The sequence below is a fragment of the Spodoptera frugiperda genome, chromosome 20 (assembly GCF_023101765.2).
Source record: "Spodoptera frugiperda isolate SF20-4 chromosome 20, AGI-APGP_CSIRO_Sfru_2.0, whole genome shotgun sequence".
NCBI classification, from domain to species: Eukaryota; Metazoa; Arthropoda; class Insecta; order Lepidoptera; family Noctuidae; genus Spodoptera; species Spodoptera frugiperda.
In genome coordinates this window covers 7867743-7887359 of record NC_064231.1, presented here as the reverse complement: position 1 = coordinate 7887359, position 19617 = coordinate 7867743, and the positions used below count along the sequence as shown (strand labels likewise).

General features: G+C 36.1%; 2 protein-coding genes across 2 annotated transcripts; one reads left to right on the top strand and one right to left on the bottom strand.

Moving 5' to 3' along the window:
- Positions 1–405: 405 nt before the first annotated feature.
- Positions 406–1924, top strand: LOC126911933 (uncharacterized). The gene is made up of 3 exons (XM_050701293.1): positions 406–559; positions 1220–1247; positions 1659–1924. The coding sequence occupies exons 1-3, from the start codon at positions 494–496 to the stop codon at positions 1832–1834; spliced, it is 270 nt and encodes an 89-aa protein (XP_050557250.1). The 5' UTR covers positions 406–493; the 3' UTR covers positions 1835–1924.
- A 5689-nt stretch (positions 1925–7613) lies between these two features.
- Positions 7614–19510, bottom strand: LOC118281623 (rapamycin-insensitive companion of mTOR). Its single transcript, XM_050701288.1, has 24 exons — positions 19269–19510; positions 18846–19122; positions 18492–18623; positions 17688–17917; positions 17240–17462; positions 16849–17002; positions 16659–16763; positions 16451–16576; positions 15694–16362; positions 15435–15620; positions 15150–15358; positions 14494–14887; positions 14187–14410; positions 13613–13835; positions 13092–13356; positions 12434–13007; positions 12236–12354; positions 12049–12133; positions 11809–11952; positions 11411–11602; positions 11019–11167; positions 10369–10815; positions 10126–10265; positions 7614–9981 (listed from the first exon to the last, which is right to left on the bottom strand). The coding sequence occupies exons 1-24, from the start codon at positions 19306–19308 to the stop codon at positions 9739–9741; spliced, it is 5550 nt and encodes a 1849-aa protein (XP_050557245.1). The 5' UTR covers positions 19309–19510; the 3' UTR covers positions 7614–9738.
- Between the last annotated feature and the right edge of the window lie 107 nt (positions 19511–19617).

Sequence of the window (19617 nt, the reverse complement as noted above, 5' to 3'; positions counted from 1 at the left end):
TCTATGTAATCAAATACCTACAGACTGGCTCATTAAATAAATAGGTACCTTGTAATATAGTTATCTATAATTGTATTAGAAGAATAATAGTGTGATGTTCCCTGATTCCTTCCTACAAACGAGAGATCGTTCTATCAGGCGAGACGGTAGTGTAGCAACAGCAGCAGATGGAATTTGTCGCTGCCAAAATTAAAGATATGGATAATATTGAAGACCAAAATTTTTTAATTCCTTTCCTTAGTCGTGCAGACTTTACTTTGTTCAGTCCACCCAAGTTTCGTTCATTAGAATTATGAAGCCACTACCTTCACTGACTTCCACTCAGCACCTTCATTTTTTAACAAGGAACTCTAAAAAGGGCTCTGAATGATTACTATAGTAGTGATGATACTGCAAATCATGATTTTCCGCCACAATCAAGCGAAGCCACGCCCTCGTATAAAAGCCAAGTTCACAGTCATGGTGAATCAAAGTGGTGACAGAAACCGAAGACATGAGGTCGATACTGCTGACAGTAGCTCTCTCATCTTTATTCTATTCCTGTGTATTGGCTTACCAAGTGAGTGTTTTATTGATTAGATAATTAATTTTAAATACATATTTCACTGATTTTTAATTTAAATTCCGCTGTCATTTTGTTTTGATTATGTCTTAGAATCCCGCGCTTAGGTATCCTCAGAGTCCGGAGCTGCGGATGACCCAACGGGTTACCGAGACTCTTGCTCGTATGGCAGCAGTAGGAACGGGGTGGTTCTCTGTTTGTAGTTAGAGTCTGACTCGAAATTGTCAAACTCAAGCTCACTTCAGAGAAAGAGAGATCTTACACCCAAGGCGGAAAAAGTCATCGGATGATTTTCCCCCCTCAAAAAAAGAATATTGTGCGAATAATATCAACATCTTCCTGAAGTAGTTTTTCCTAAAAGTACCTATAATAAATATTCAGAATCATCCTACATAATTTGTATTTGTGTTTTGTTGATGCCATAATTAGTAGGTATTTACTGAGACAACAAATATTCTACCTACCTATTATCTTTGAGATACACGCCCTTAATTATGAGTTTATAGTTAGCAATTGCTCTGCTTTTTGTCAATTTTTGTAATCCAAGAAACAAGAACTTAAGTACCTACAGTCTCCAAGTCCCCAATCCTCATCGATTGAAACGTGTCTTAGTGACAAATTCATATTCAAATGTTAATAAAATTAATTTTGTTTCAGATTGCGATTGATTCTCCTAGTTTTATAGGTGAGTGACCTCTCGTTTTTTTTTCGATAGGTAGTGTATTACCTACCTAGTCAGTTTAAAAAGGTAAAATAAAACAATATTTTTGTTGGTCCAGTTTACCCCAATTAGCCCGATTGCGAACCAGTGCCGATTGGGTATCAAGTAGGTAGGTACTACCTACCTACTATCATGATTAAGCCCAGAATTATTTTTTATAAATGATCCCTATCCCTGTCGCTATCCCCAAATGGCAAACTAGCAGATCCGCGACACCACAGAAGAGCTGGCAGTGCATTATCGGTTTTTTGGAGATTAACTCATAAAACCTTCCGATAACTCCCCTACCCACATGGAGAACCCTGGTCTCTGACCTTTTCAAATAGTCTTTGAAGATAGTAACTTACAATAATTTCTTGTTTTTTTTTTGCTCAGCTGACTTTGACAGTATCGAAGACCTACATAGAGAGAAAAGGCAACTGGAAAACTTTGACGATGAATACCCTACAGCATCAAGCCAGCACGAAGAAGAGGAGCCAGGGTTCTGGGACAGGATTGTGAAAGTAGCACTGAAGTTATTCAGCAAATTCATAGAATGGTTGAATTCATAACATTGTGGACAGAGTCATATTATTATAATGTAAGAAATAAAATATTTAAGTTATGGACCCTTGATCGGATAAAAAGCGTTGCAAATTGTATTAGGCTAATTTTATTTTAACTAAATATTTATAGAAATAGTAAGTTATTTTTATTACCTCGCTATATCTAAGTATTTACTTATTTATACAAGTAGTTATGATATGTTTTGTATGTACCAACTTTACATAGTTCTGTATATGTATAAGTTTGAAATAAGATTTAGGTACTTAACTGTAAAAATGCCGCAGGGCAGTGACATAAAATATCTAGATACTGAAACAGGCTTCAAATAGGTAGGTAACTGAATAGCCATCAATTTTATAAATGTCGCATTTACGTATTCCACGTGTATCTATTCCTATAGATACAGACATTACAGACCTGATTATGGTCATTATGTAAGTACTATCTATTGTATACATAGGTAAACACCGACCTATGTATTATTTATACCTCTCTACCTATAATTATATCCTTTTTATGTAAAAAAACTTAACAAAGGGTGTAATAAAACAATAGATTTTATTTTGTTTAATTATTTATTTTTTCCTTTAAGGTCATAGTTATTATTGGCAGTGATAGACATATAGATATTAAGAAATTGGAACACATTTGAATAACACGTTTTAATTGGCTGAAGTGGTAACTAATATGTGCCTCCATTAAAAATGTATAGGCAGTTTTAATATTCGATAGAATACTTACTAGATTGGAACACACTATTTCTACCACTTTTAAAGCACATAAATTTGCACATACACGCGTAATGCAATAGACATACACTTCTATCTACCATAGATTATTTTTAAATTGAAGAAAATTCTCATAAGTAGCTATAATTTTTTGTCAATTTTAATAATATTTTTACAATACCTTGTTACATATACGTACTCTTATACTATACTAGCAAACACGGCGAACTCCGTTTCGCCACCAATGATTCTCCCTGTTTTCCTGCTTTTCTTTTGATTTTTTCCTGAATTGCTATAAACCACACGGAGCCCGAGACCTTTCCAACGAATGCAAAACCGTGGAAATCGGTTCGTGTGTTCTGGAGTTATAGCGTCAGGAAAGAAAACTTGTTATATTATACCCATAGATAAGTACATACTACGTACCTAAGTAAAATCAGGCCCAGGCCAAATATATTATTTGACTAGTAAGTAAATATGTACCAACATTATTGATATCAAGTATTATGATTTATTAAGTTAACAGACAGAGGATAGAAAAAGGGTAAATAAGTCAAAATTGTAAATTCTAAGACCCTTTTCAACGGTTGCTTAAAAAATGCGTACCTGTAACATATAACTACTTTATGAACACCTTAAATACTTTGTACTTTCGACTCAGTTTTTTAATTGAACTTTAAACCCGCTTACTGCCAGGACAGCGAAGCGAAGATCGGCCAGACATTTAATATGTATTTCATCATAAGTAGCATAATCATGTATATAACAAATTTAATTTAAGTATTAGGATGCTTTTCCACCACTGTGTTATTATGCTCCGAAAACATTATCTTAGCTAATGCTAAGCTGTGAAACTATGTGACCGTTTCCACTGATACTAAGCTATGTAGCTGTGCGAGTAAGATATGCTATGAAGATGCGCCGCCGCAAAGTAGATGCAGATACTTTGCTCTATATATAGCTACACCACTCGCGACCATATATAGCACGCATCTTTCTATATAAAAACATATCTTAGTTGAACCCGTTTCCACCTGTGCTAAGCCATGTGTACCAATGAATATGATTGGTGAAAGTCAAACGCATCCACAGCAACGAAGCATAGCACATCTCTGGTGGAAAATTTGTACTACTGTTTTGCATTATAGGGGCCTTATGTATGTAAGTATATCAATCAATATGTAAGGCTATATGTATGTACCTGTAACATATACCTACTTTATGAACACATTTAAAAACTTTGTACTTTCAAATAACATTTTTTTTAACGTTGGTAAGTCTGCGTTTGGCCGAAGCGAAGATGTGACCAAAGATGGAGCACACAGACTTAGAAAGTAACTATTTACTCTGACCTTGAAAAGACCCGGGTTGTATATAATACATATAACATCATAAAAGTTTTAAATACCTACCTACTTTATCTGGACAATTACAATTTAATATATACTCGTATATCCATAGTATTTAATTATTTCTCTACAAATAAAATATCTAATTACTTGTCTACTTCTACAAATTCGAAATTGAATTTCATAAAAGTCTTAAATAACACTACTCGCTATTAGATAGACACCAATGAACATCACATTTAGATTCAGAAAAACTACAAATATAAACACCCAGATAGGATCTAAAAATGGCTATTATTAATTATCAACATGTTACACTGTTTGTCCTATTGCGGCAAATTATTTTTTTATTACAATAATAATTAATACTCATACCTAATTATCTACAGCGTGAATTTTTCATGATTGTTCTCCTACAGCGATATGAATTTGTCTAGCTCTTTGCTAAAATTAAGCTAAGCTTTGATATAATTATCATCATCAACAACCCGTGTCAGTCTATTGTTAAAATTAAAAAAATACATGGTGAAAATCTGCACTCGAAAACGACTTTAAACCAATAGTAATGCCCACGCCCGCGCGATACATGGTAATAGGAAGACGACTAGGCTGTTCGTGAGGTCATTGGCCCCAATTTTCAATAATTAGTAAGTATATATATTCAAGAAGCTAAATCCTGAGTTAATAAAACATATTTAACCGTAGATGTAGAGAGTTAAGTAAATACCTACATTTTAGTAGGTAGGCCACCTGTTTATTTCCATGATCCTACTCCTAAGGATAAATTGCTTTTCTACATGATGCCAAGCATGTAAAATTTACGCTGTAATAGGTATAAACTTAGGTAACCAGTCTCGTGAACAACAACAAAATTCAAAACATTTAGTTGAACTATATTTTGTACTTAGTCATAAGTTAGGTAATCCCAAAAAACTTATAAGTAAAAAAACAAAAGTATCACATTCAACTTCAGTCAAAATCATTTGAGTTTTCTACCCAGTAATGTATAAAAAAGTAAATAATAATACAAAAATGTATGTACCAAAACGTATAAGTACCTACTTACCTACCTAGTACCTATAAAATATTGGCGGGTAGGTAAGTATGTACCTAGCTTAATGATACACTCATGACTTTAAAAAATAGTTTGTACCATATTATTATTTTTTATTTAAAACTGTTAAAGATTTGTACTTTGTATGTATTTTGTACCACATTATTTAACTGTCCTAACATCTTTGAGCAATATACATAGCATAGGTAAAATAGCATAAATAATAATTATATTATTAATCTCATCTAATTGGACAGAAAGAAGAATTACATTCTTTTACTAAAACCTAATATATAATAAAGTCTAGGTATATAAAAAAATTAACAACTCTTCCTTTCAGCCTTTTTCCTTATAATCTTAAAAGTTTTGGCATAAAACCAAAAATATATTCAAAAATTATGAAAACCAACATTGTAGAAATATAAAATATAGGGATATAAGTTTATACAGTCACTGGTGCACCCAATAATAAGGATTAGGACTTACCTACTGTGATAAAAGATTTGTTTGACCAACAACAACATTGTTATCATCCACTGGTAAACCTCAACTGGGTCCTCTTCGTTACCACGACACCAGGCGCCGACGGACATAAAAGATATTTCCTTATTTCTTATTATTATTTGTATCTAAAGTTTGCGGCTTTAAAAAAGCTTCTGGTATATTCAGCGGGTTGTAGCATTTTTGTGCAGCTAATTGCCTGAGGACACTCAACTCCGGATCATCAGTTGGTTTGGGACAGTTTGCAAAAGACGAATCTGGATTCAATGTTTTTATCAAATTCTTGATAGCAACAGATCCCTTAACGAATGATTTACTCGCTAAATAAGTTTCGGTGATACATATTTTCAATACTGCCAAAATTAATGGATCTGCGGTCAGTGGTTTCCCCTCCATAACGTTTGCCATTTGACGATAAACTTCTCTAAAATCAATACCATCAGTAAATGCCGAAAGTGGTATATTCTCACAGTCCGCTATCATCTTCAATGCGGTTGCTGTTTCTGTGTGGAGGTTTTGAGAAGGAATGGATCCCTTTAAATTTTTCGTCCACTTATTCAGTACACTAATTTTAAATTTGGTATTGTACTGCGACTTATGATAATTAACGAAATCCCGGTGCTGGTACGCCTTCTTCGATAAGTAGCTAATAGCTGCTTGGATCTGCCTCTCACTTTTCGTCGGGACGTACTCTTTACGGATTTTACTAAACTCTTTACGCTCAACGGTATTTAAGGCGGTGAATAAATTAAACTTTTCAGTTTTCGTCCACTGGTGGTATTCAGCAAGAGCTGGTGCCTTTTTATCTCCCATGTTGAGCAAGAGTGGTTCGACACAACAGTTTATTTATATCAGTGCGAATACAAGAGCTTAATAATTCATCTCTAAAACTTCACGGAACATTTAACGGTGACCGGCAGCATATCTATACGTGTGATTGTTTTCCATTTCTAATAGTCTTTCATATAGTCAAATAACCACTTGGAAAATAATAAACACTTGGAATGAACACTGATATATATTTTGATGTTTTCCTTCTGGGTGGCTTCCCAGTATAAACTCTAAAATAAAATAAATACATCAATATCGACGCGAGATGTACCTGCGCAGTGCACCTGCGTACTACATAGTAACGCTACATTGGTACAGATACCTCTTTTCGTAGATGTACCTATATGTAACTAAATATTTAGGTACTGTAATATTTTTAACGGAATCTACTCGTTTTACTATGCTTCGTATCTTGGAGTAAACCCGCATTGAGCAAGCGTGGTGATTAATGTTCAAACCTTCTCCGTGCAAGAAGATACCTTTGCTCAGCAGCGGGTACTTATAGGCTTTTGATGTGATGTAATGAGTGTGTATTTTTCAACTTCTTTACAAAATTATAACAGTAAATGGTCGCGAATTTTTTATTGCTAGTTGTTGTGACCGACTGTTAAGTTCATGGATAAATAGCGCAGCGGTTGCACTGGCTAGCTGCTGTGCAACGTGTCGCTGGTTCAATTCCCACATGGAACATCAGTTTATAGCAAAACATTGTTGTTCCAGGTTTATATGGGATGATGACCTACTTAGTTATGTGAATTTGTACGTTTGTAACTATGACACAGGAGTTTGTTTATTAATTTTTTAACTTAACCCCCAAGTAATATGAATTCGAGGTGATTTATCTATTCCTTCATTCGTTCGATGAGGTATTAAAAACACTTCTTCATAGACCTCAGACCAATCGGATTTCTCATTTGTTTGAGTTTCACACCACGTAATAATTTTCGAGGATTACTTTAGCTCTCGCAATTAAATCTTGCAATTTGTGCCCATTTAATTTTTTTTTTAATATAATTAGATGAGTACTGTTTTGGATTTCAAGGATAGGATAACTTAGGACTGATCTTGTCAAAGTGCACTTGAAAATCTTGCAATATCTCAAAATTTTGAGGTCCTAGCTAGACTAATCTCGCTGTGTCTTTGAATAACTATATATATAGATTTTTTTGCAAAAATCTCAGGTGCACCTCCATGTAAATAACCCTGGCGGCGCCAATGTCACTGAGGAAGAGTTTTAGTACTTTTAGTATCTTAGTGCTTTAATATTGTACGGTTGATACCACATTATTTTAATGTTAACGTTATAAAATAAAACAAGCAATACTTTATAAAATATATTTATTGTAATGAAGTGGCATAATAGAAGGTTGGTACTTAAGAGTAATGTAACATGTTAATATAATTGAAAGGAACCAGCACGATGGCACGTTTTTCGTATTCATTCTTTTACTAAAGATAAATTAATTCGATATGCAATTACGAATTTCGAAAATTACAGTTTTATTTATTCGGCATCAGGATCAACTCTTAGAACTAGTATTTAACAGGAGAGTAGCAGTTAATACGAGGTTATTATTTGATATTCATATTAAATGTTACAGTCTCATAAATGCAGGATATCGAGGATGCATAAATTATTACACTAGTTAGCATACAAGAACTTCCCTCTACAAATACTGCTGCGTCTGACAGTTTACTCTTCGATAACAATCCACGAGTGGTATTTAAACTTACTTCTACTTCAGATTACACACTATTATTGAACATTAACAAAGGATTACATAACAAGTAGTCATATGTGACATCCGGCGTGCTCTGTATTAATACTTATAATATCATGTAACGTAAAACTAAATTGCTATTCTGATCGAGTTTCCATAAATAACAACAATGAAAAAAGAGAAACAAGTACTATTAAATGCAAACATAAGACTTTAGTACAATAATGAACACAAGGCTGTAGTAGGTATATAACTACAATAATATGCTTCGAACTAGGGAACATATCGTATCGTTGTATCAGGTGGGATTGGAGCATAGGTACGCTATAATAAACTATGGAGTCAGTGGGAATGGTGCAATTATCAGTCGGCTGGGTCAGTAACTATTGTCATTATGTGAGACTAGCAAATTTATAGTTTCGTTATTTCACTAAACAATAACATTAAGGCAATCACGTCAATTCAGGTGCTTATACAAAATAAATTAAAACATTTGTTAGAAAAACAGAAATTCGGCATTTTCACATTTCGATTACTTAATTGTAGGTAATTAATAAGATCTTGGCAATTAGCGGAATCTATCCCATTTACATAATTAGTTAGGCATTCATACACTTTCATTATAAAGCTACAATTTTGTTTATTCAGGGATGTTATAGTTAGTCTATTGTGCTAGTAGTGTTATTTGCTTGTGTTTTGTAGATTTTCCATGAACATGGGATGACACACGGCTTTTAATGTTACTATAATTTGATAATTACTGTTAGTGTAACAGAAGTGTTTCATTGTTTGTTTATAAAATGTATAATATTACAAAGTAGTGATATATACAAAAGTCAACAAAAATATGTGACATATAAGTGTTATTCCACGTTCATTTAAAACCTCGCTAAACAAATATTTCTATATACATAGTTATAATCACTTGTATAGCATACAAGTATATACTGCATACTATAAATGAAAACTTATAGATTTACAAAACCTACGCACACTTTTCAAAAGCGCATAATTATATTTTCATATCCATCCGATAATATCGGAAGACCTACATTATAAAATAATATAAATAGCATTATTTTACATGTATAACTGCAACAATAACTTCTAATACTAATTGAAGACTGTTGTGTAACGTTAAATCGTAGATAACTAGTTTTTACATTAATATTTTAGGGTAACCTATCTATATTAAAGTGCTATAATATTAATTCAAATCCATACAAGTGCTATAAAATAAAATAACAGTAAGTCAGAAAAAAAATTAAATTAGTACCTTATAAATTACCAAAACCTGCATAAAGTAAGACATCAGTAGTAGTCGTAGTGAACCGTGTAAGGTGGCGAACTACTACCAAGGCTGGACAAATCGTGTAAATATTTACAGCACATAGAACGACGCGTTCTACGATACAATAGTTTGTATAAAAATAATATCAAGTCTCACGAGCAGATACGATTTCGTAAAATTTCATTCCAAATCCGCACATCTCGTACATCGATGTGGAACTCTTGCTTCTTAAACTTTTCATACAAGACGAAACGAAAGCGTTAACGTCAAAAACTCGTTGACGACTATGTCGAATTTAACGTTCAATACTGTGCAACTTTCCAAGAAAGTAAAGCAGACAACACTTAAATGTGAAAGAAAATACTTTCGAAATGGGGTCCATATATTTTTACAAAAAGAGTCCGCGACCTTACAAGTTTGTAATTATCGAAATACTATTGGCGTATAGCGGGAGCTACACTCGCGGACGGGGACGCGACGCCGTGGCGTGCCATCACCGCGAGTGGCTCCGAAGCGAAACATTCGAACGAAGTATCCAGGAATAGTTCCTGTACGAACCGTCGCGCGCACAACATGTATGTATCTCTTGCCAGTAAGGCACTCACGTCAGAATATACACACGGACTACGGAATACCTCTGGGTGGCGTTGTTTCATCGACAGCAGCACTGAGCGAGCCTGTAATGAATAAATAATGATTAATATTTAGCAATGTATGTATCGTAAAAGACGTTAGAGGGAATTAGAACTTTCTATTTTTACAGTAAGTACACAAAATTAATAAAAATACGTTTTTGATACAATATTACAAGAAATAATTACCTGTCTCAAGTGTATAGGGTTGGACATGAAATGTATTTGATGCAACAACTCTGCTTGTGGGCCGGAGTTGCGATCGACTGTCGGCTTCTCGTTAGTCGGACTGCGCGGTTCCGATGCATACACGCCAGTGGCATCCATGCCTAGAAATAAATATTGTTTTAAACATGACAAATCAAGGCAAATGTCTAACCATTCAGGTAATAAAATGCGTTTTGTTATATTATAGCTACTCAAGATTCTTACCCGCAAAGAAAGCTTCACGTAGCTCATGGGACGACGGAGGACGGGTCCGTACGCATGCTAGACAATCCGATGAAATATGCCTCCATTTCCTACTCGAGGAAGATGAACCAACGCTTACGGGGCCTTCCGTAGCACTTGGAACCGCATTCTCACCATCTACAGGCTTTACCCCAGTCGGATCTTGATTTATCTGACCTGTATCCTGATTCTCTATTCCTGTACCTATACTATCATTTTCCTTGTTTTCATTGACTATCTTCTCAAGTTTGCTGGGCGTTTTATTGCCAGTCTCGTCTGTGTTGACTGTGGTGACAACCCGTTTTGACCTTTCTTTGGTTACTCGAGAATTAGTTTCACACGTTTCGCTTGTGATTGATGTGTCTGCGTTATTATCCCCTCTGTCCGAATTCATTCTGTGAATTTGAACTGCTATTGTGGTTGAACTGGCTGTAACAACAGAATTTTTACTGTTAATACTTATTATTCACATAAATGTATAATAACATAAATAGGAGCACATCAATCTTTATTAAACTAACAATTAATTTCTTTCAATACAATTTTCACTTTATTTGCTTTGAGATTAAGTCGAAAATGAAAAAATATGACAAAGGTAGCGTAAGTTGATGCATATCCTGTATTAAGCTTACCTTTATGCGAAGCCAGTTTTTGGCTATCAGGTGTAGCGCGTGACTTGTTCTCTGTGCTCGCACTACTCGTGTCTACTAGGAAAGATGGCAGACGATCACGCTTCGTGTGATCACTTTTGTCAGTGTCCTCGTCATTTAGGTCTTCATCTCTGTAAAATAACATTTGTATAAGCCAATGTACTTTTAAGCTAGGAACCTTTGAAGTGAGTTATTCATTACAACGCCACAAAGACATTTCAAATCTTGAGTGGAACCTTAAATTGCAGTACTTGGTGAACATTGGAGTGTTTACCGTCACAAGGATATCACTATTCACCAAGGAGAACGGAAAACGAAAATTAATCTTAATCACATTGGTTTTTTTTTGTAACCATGTGGTAGTGTTTACTCACCTAGGAAACAGTTCCATGAGGTCCCTGGGCAGACAGATCCCCATGTATGTGGGAGTGTGTCCGTGTGCGAGACGTACAGGTACGGGCGCGGAGGGCGCGGTGGCGCGCCGCCCGCGGCCCGTACTGCCGCCGCCCGCGCCCCCGCGACCCGGGTCGCCCAGTGGGAGAGGTTTCCAATCGTATTCTAGTAGACTGCAATATAAATATTGTTTTAATATTTGTTTTGGTCGTGAAATAAATGTATCATGACAGTATATTGTCTTTTTTTAGTATATTTTAAGGTTTAGAACAATAAATATGATTTTACTTTTTTTCATAAGTAAATTCATATTTCAATATTGAGCAAGAAATGAAGCTAGCATAAATATGTGTATCTTATTATATGACAAACTAATTACCTCAGTTTCGCCATTCTTTCCTTTGTAGACTTGGCCCTGTCCCTCAGTGACGAGAAAGGTTTAGTACGTCGGTTTGTATCCGATAGTAACCAACTCAAATCGTCCATTTCGCTCGACCCTGCAGCGCTTTCAGACAAATATGGCCTAAAACAAAGAAAATAAAAAAAAATAACATATAATATAGATTTTCCACCTTATTCCTTTGTAATAAAGTTAAAAATCAACATTATAGGTACATACCGCCTGTTAAGTGACTTCAACGTGGCGTAACCTGTCATATCCATTTGAGATGGAGGTGAACTGGCTACTTCATTACCCGAAAAACCTGCAAAAGATAAATAATTAATAACATCTGAAAAATTTCCAAAGATAAAACAATTTAAAACAGCAAAATAAATGTCTATAGGTTTTTTTCGTGCCAACTTACTAGAAGTGGAAGTACGTCGTTGTAGTTCGGATATCTTCGGCCTATGTGAGCTGTTACTGCTCTTCATGCCATACAGACTTGACGAGCTCGGTATAGGACTCAGCGTTAGAACCCTGTCACTGCAAACAATTCAATACTTTAATTATTCCAAGTTCATAAGGGCGAAAATCGTTTAATCAATTTGTTAAGGACACTTACGGAATAGCGTATTTCCCTAGAAAAGAATCACAACTACTAACTCCACTTGTACTGGATTCACTAGTATTCCTTACTCTGCCTTCGTGAGCGTGCTCTAGAGAATTCATTCTGCCTATTGCCAATCTGTTCTCTGCCATGGGTACCCGGTGGGTTCCAGAACGATCGTAAGTAGAACAATCTCTGAGTATATCGACAGTCCTCGACTCTGACAACGTAGGCCGGTCGTGTGAACTAGAGCAGCTTTGCGAAGGCAACGTGTGGGATTTCCTTTTGTCCGATCTCCCGTCAGTATAACCTTTATGGTCAGTAACATCTTGGTCTTTAATCTCAGAATTGTCCGCTGATATGGACCCAGCTTTACCATAAATCTTTGTTGTATCCGAATGTAAGCTTTCTGCAACACTTTGATCGGTATGATCTGAATGTTCGCTCATTTCTGTGTCGTAAACATTGTACCGACATTCCGGTGACGTCACGTAGTAGTGGACGTTTATGCCTTGTTCTAAAGTTGAAAACGTCTCGTCAGGGATCACAGGGAACTGATCGTGTCTAGTGTGTCGAACACATAGCCATCCTAGAAAAATAAACAAAGATTTATATACCAATTGTAAAATTGTGAAGATATGTTCAAGATAATACATATTTTTAATATTTTTACCTAGATCAGAAAGCAGATTAGCACCATCGTAAGTGCTTCCAATAAGGCCGAGTACATAAAACGCAGTGGCTCGCACGGAATACACCGGGTTGTACTTAGCCAGCCGTACAATGTGTACCAAGACTGAGTCCTCCAAATACCCATTGCTCAAGCTCATGAGCTGGTGGAGGCCCTGTGACGTCACTGCAGTGTTGCCCACAGCCCACAACGAGGCCTTTATATCGGCTATCTCTTGTTCGTTAGCGCATTTTTTGCGTTGCAGGATCTGAAAATCATTAAATTGTCAAGTTTTTGATATTATAGAAACTCCAAAGTAATAAGTGCTTTCGTTGTGAGCCAAATGATGGTCAAAAGTTCATTCTGTTTTAACTTATAAAGGCATGTTTATGAGGTTTGTAATATTATTTGTAGTAAAACGACGGAATGATACGCTTAGAACACGATGTCGTATGCGAATGTTACGTTAATCTGAATGATAAGATGATAGATAAAGAATCCATTATAGTAATAAGAAGACGTACCTTGTAATGATCCGGTAAGACAGCGGCGAGTAGAGCTCTAGCAGGGTGCGGTCTGTGTGTGGGTGCGGGCCCGGCGGGTGCGGCGGGTGCGGCGGGGGCCAGCGCGGCGTGCAGGTGCGGCGGCAGGCGCGCGGCGCGGCGAGCGCGCGGGGCGCCGCGCCCGTACCCCGCCTCGCTCACCGCCAGCGCCTCGTGCACGCCCGCCTCCACCAGGCGCACGTACCTGCACAAGGGGTAGCATTATACTATGAACTCATACAATGGTTTACATAATAGCCGGATCGCAGGTACGTCACCATATAGATAGAGAAGTGTTTAATCAGTAATAACCTCCTTACTTTTTCAACCAAAATAAGAGTCAAATAATGATTTTCACCCATACAAAAAATAGGCTAATTTAATGACTAATCATTATTTGATTAGTAAAGTCAGTTTCATTTTAAGCTTAAGTTTCGTTTATTTATTTATTTTTTATCTAATTAAAGAAAAATAAGTACAATATATGACGGAAAATATGACACCCTAAATAAAACCACATACAATGAAAATAAATTCATATTGAAACAAAACTCACCTATAATTGTAAGACTTGGTCCAGAAATCAAGATGTTTCTTGAGAAATGCGATGGACTTCGCGTCGACCGACTGAACAGCCACAGCTACTTCAAGGCTCAACCAAAGGAGGTACCCTCTATCACTCACTGCGCCAAAATCCAAAGAGGATGGTTCCGTGGTTTTATCCAGGTGACAGTTCTGACAGAGTGTGTCTTTCATTGTTATTAACTTTTCCACAAACGTCTGTAAAAAGAAATACCATTTAGTAAAACTAATTATTACTTTTCCCATAAATGTGTATGTGTGTATTAAATAATAATACTTACAGGCACATGGTAAGCTTCTTCCAAAATCGTGAATGCAGTTTTAACAACAACTTTAGATTCGTCTTTTATTTGGCCGACCAACATTTGCAAGATCCAGGTATCCATGTCGACACCATTGTTACCATCGCTATTATCTTTCTGAGCCGTTTTAAGGTGGTCATTTACAACATTTTTCTTCAATTTAGCTTTTCTCCGAACTAATTCTCGAGATTTCCTAGAGGCTCTTAATAGGACGTTAAGAAATTGCGTCGCATACAGTCTTGAGGCTTGAATGTTGCATGTTAGTGTCTTAGCTAATATATCCCTTGGAAACGAGTCTAAGGTGTAATCTAAGCTAGATATCACTAACTTCACATAGCAGCTATGGTGCGTTCGCGTTGATAGTTCTAAGAGGCTGTAAGAATAATATTTATACATAAAATAAGGACAATAGATTATGGTTATTATACAGACAGGACAGGTTATTATACTATTTTATTGAATGAGGTATCAGTGGTGTTATCCCCAATCCCAATGCCTAACGCACTTGTGACCTCTAGTGTTGCGAGTGTTCATTGAAAATGTTGATTGCTTACCACGTAACCCATTCCGTCCAGTGAATCGTTTATCTATTTGTAAACCCTATGCCATGAATAAAAAAAATATGTAAGACTTACTTTTGGTACAATCCTGTCTGTTTAAATAGCCTCAAACCGTTTTGTGAGTGACAAAGTTGCCCGATAAATAGGAAGTACATCTGACACATAGTGTTACACATGTGTTGTGGACTGAAGAGACACTCGTGAGCCTTCAGACCTGTCTCGATAGCCTCAATCTGACGGCTTACGTCCAAGAACAATTCTTCTAGCAATCTTTGGCATTCAAGCTGAAATTATTCATTATATTTTAATTAAAGTACACATACCATAAAAGTAATACATTAGTAATGTTCTTATACTCACATCATTATGTTTCAATAAATGCCTAATTAGTTGGCAACCTGCACGAGTAGCAGAGTGGCCATGGCAACTACTTGACAAATCCGTGTGAGAATATTTATTGGAAGATGGCTTCAGGTAATTAATTATACGGGTCACCCACGCTTTGTGACCACTATCGTTGAGATTTAGAATAGGACTATCATTTTCCTGAAATAAAATTCCATAGTTAAAATACATTCGGATTCAAAAAATACAAAAACCATTTAAGTAATAGTCATACCTTCAATATAGTCCTTATTATTTCCCAATTCCAAGTGTTGCCGTCTTTATTCTGCATAACCAATGTACATCTAATCAAACTGTCGCTGTCTCGTTCGAACAGATTGAAGAATTTCGCTGTTTTAGTAACTCTACTGACTGCAGCGCTAGTCCGGGAACTAACACTTTTACTTTTAACTAAAGCACCAACATTTCTGTTAGGAACATCGGCCCGCGAGCCAACACTATGCCTTTGTTTTGGCTCGTTTTCATTATCAGAATCATTCAAAAATTCAATACTATTTTCTTTATGGAGGGAAACGTCTGGTTTAGGCTTAACCATACTAGCATTGTCTTTTTCTTTTCGACTTTTAGTAATATCTTCTATTTTCTCTCTAAATGCACCACTACAATACTGTATGATGTGGTCTAGGAACAAGCTGCTACTGGCCGGGCGCGCCTCGAGCATGGAGTGCAGGCGGCGCAGCGCCGCCACGGCCGCCAGCGCCTGCGGCTTGCCGGCCGACGCCTGCGACATCAGCGTCGGCAGCGCAGGCGTTATACTACATATTTGAGGAGGTAGATACAGGTGTATTAAATGCAATAGTTGACCCAACAACACTGTCGCTCGGACCGATATAAAAGTATCACTTGTCACGATCACTTCAGCTAATCCGTCTAGTAATCCAGCCTGAAATAACATAAGAGTATATCAATATTTGCTATAATGCTTTCTGATTCTGAGCTTATTTTTGAGATGCTGTAAATAAATATCTTACCTCTAAGAAACACTGAAGTAAAAGTGCAAGATGAATTTCTATTATATCAGGGCCCGTAGCACCAAGATGAGGTAATATGGCAACGCCTTCAGCGGCAACGAAACCTTCGTTCAGCCGCCAGGAGTCCTGAAACATCATTTAATGTAATAACCCGCCAACATCGACATAATACATATTGAATAAAATTTCTAGAACAAAATAAACTTACTTGAAAGTCAGATGGATCAACTGCATCTAAAGCTACAGAAATCTCATCTGTCCATTCTGGTTGTGGCAATCCGACTAGTTCATACAAGAGATCTAATATCGCTTTCTGGAAACAAAATCATAGAATTATTAAACTTTCGTTTTTTTATTGAACAATAAATTAAAAGGAGGTTTAAATCTGGTTTACTCACTCGAACCTCTAATCGCGGTAGATAGAGGGCGTCGACTAGAGCGCGCAGCCCTCCAGTGCTACATGGGTGACAGAAGTGGAGCAACCCTGGCCAACTTCTCAGCACACACAGAAGGGCAAGGCGACTACATGTGAACCGCATCTCGCGTTCATCTCTGATTGAATAGACATTTATTTAAAAAAAGGTATTTCTAACAGGTAAAATTTTATGTATTCTGTTATGGTTAAACTTTGCTATCAATATCCTGAAAAACTGTTTTTATTGTTAGATAAATCTATTATACAAATAGGGAAAAGTGGTTGGATTTTCCATACTCATTTTAATCATAACTACTTATTTTAATATTCCTTGTTAATGTTATTGCATGAATATTTCAAGATAAAACACAAACCTGCTGGTCTCAGTACCGGCTGGACGGAAATGAAAATCACAGTAAGGTGAACTGAGACACATGAGGTCAATGCGAGCGGATCTTCGTGACGTGGGGTCGTTCAGAGCGTGGAGTAACACTCCACACAGAGCCTCGGCCATACGAGGCGTCGCACATTCTGCCAACTGTCGTGTTACAGCATTCACACCACCACATGATATGAACATATCAGGGTTGAGAACACCTGCGAAAATGAGGCGATCACTTTACAATATCTCTTAAATCAGTTCACTTATGTTTTAGGTCACGATATTTTATTATATTTTAAGTTCTCCTGTTTGTGATCATCCTAAAGAAATTATGAAAGAAGGCCCTGTATGATGAGGTTAAAATGGTACTCACCGTCACAAATAATTCTACATCTCATTCAAAGGCAAACTAGCATAAGAAATATCACGACATTACTTACAGATCTCAGCAAGGGTAGCGATGGCGGGTCGTGACAGGCGATCGCCAGTACCGTCACCAGCACTGGCTGCGCGGGCGACGGCTGCGAGGCACCGTAACAAACCCTGTTCTACAAACGCACCGCGTTGTCTTCGAACTCCTTGGGTTGACCCCACTATGGCTACAACCCGCCGCACCACGCGCAACGCTTGCGCTCGTTCTTCTTCATTGCGAAGCATTAAATCCATTGACCTAAAAAAAAAAAAATTTATTTAGTTCTTAGACCGAAATAAATTATAATATATTGACAAAATAAAGTAATACATAATGCAAAGTTCTTGTTCTTCAAAGATCATAAAATTAAATTGAAAGCATAAAGACAGCAATGCAAAGCATGGCTTAGATATGTACATAAATAAATACTGACCATATGATACAGATATGATATAATACAGGCTACACAGATTGAACAGACATTTTAAAAGAACATTAAGGGCATTTTTTTTAATTTATCCATATATTTAGGCCAAACAAACAAACATACAAGAGCGAGTCACTTAACAGAGGCATATCTTGGTTAAAAGGAGGCTCCAATCACATTTTATATGTTTCAAACTCTGTTTTTGCAAATAAACTATCATTATTTTTTCATACAAGCAACAAGCAATTCGCTAGTTTGTGTAATGACTGCAATCATTGACATTGTGACCATTGAAGTTAAAAAAGTTTTGAAAACAGTTACATTTGCATCAAACAACTCAGATGGTTGAAAATAAACAGACTTGAATGAAACGTTAAGAAATATAAATACAAAAATAGTTCTTACCTTATTACTAGAAATGGTAATTTCAAGTTGTTAAATGTTGCTACATCACTTTCTGTTTTGATTAAATATCGTAACACTCTTAGGGCTGAGGCTCTTATTACCATAGATTCATCTACAAGGCTCACACGAATACTGTAAACAATTTTAAGTTTCATTATATTATCGCAAACATTGGATGCTAGTATTTTCTTATTTTACATGCATATATACATATTTGTTATGATTTATTAATACAAACACAAATTAAGATTGTTTTTATTTAACATTTTCATTGAATTGAACAACCTAACCTCCTTGGCTCAGTTGAGCACTATATATTTTCATAAAATATAAGTAAGGTTGATGTATTCTTACCAAGTCATCAGCTCATCAGGAGTGAACCCTAAATTACTTCTGTCTTCCTTACATAATAGTGTGACTAAGGCATTTAAGTAGGACAGTCTACGGCTATCAGATCCACTCTTCTGCATGCCTCTAAGACCTGACTTGAACTCCATAGGATTAGTCTTGTTGGTGGGAGAGGTGTCATTGTGGAATGGTTTCTTCAAATAAAGGCCTTGAATTATCTCTTTTATACTTTCTTCAGGTGTTTTATTCTTAGTGTCCAATTTATATAAATCACTCTGTTTACCTGAAATGTGTAAAGCATGTACCAATCAAGAAACGTTCAATTTGAGTAGATTTAAATAACAAAGTGACTAGAGTATTGATCTGAATATCTAAACGATTTATTAACAGAATGTTTAAATAGTTATTAAATAAATTATAAATATTTACCTTTCCTGCGACTCCACCAATTTTCGGAGGTGGTAGCCATTATAACATTTTTTACGCAACAGTTTTTTAAAGTAATGAGTGTTCTTATGTTACGGCAACGTGTAAAGACATAAATACTTTCAGTAAATTCTATATGAATTAGACATAGATCATAAAATAAACCGTAATTTAGTCCTGTTTTCCTCTCACACCAACACCACACATTTGACTTGACTTGTATTTTGACAACTACAAATTCTGCAATATTTTGGAGCTGTAGTTGTCTCTGGTCCGATTGTTTGACATAATTTTTTCCTCGTATAGGTTAGTTTAAAATATCATGAAATATTATTTTCCGTTACAATTTCAT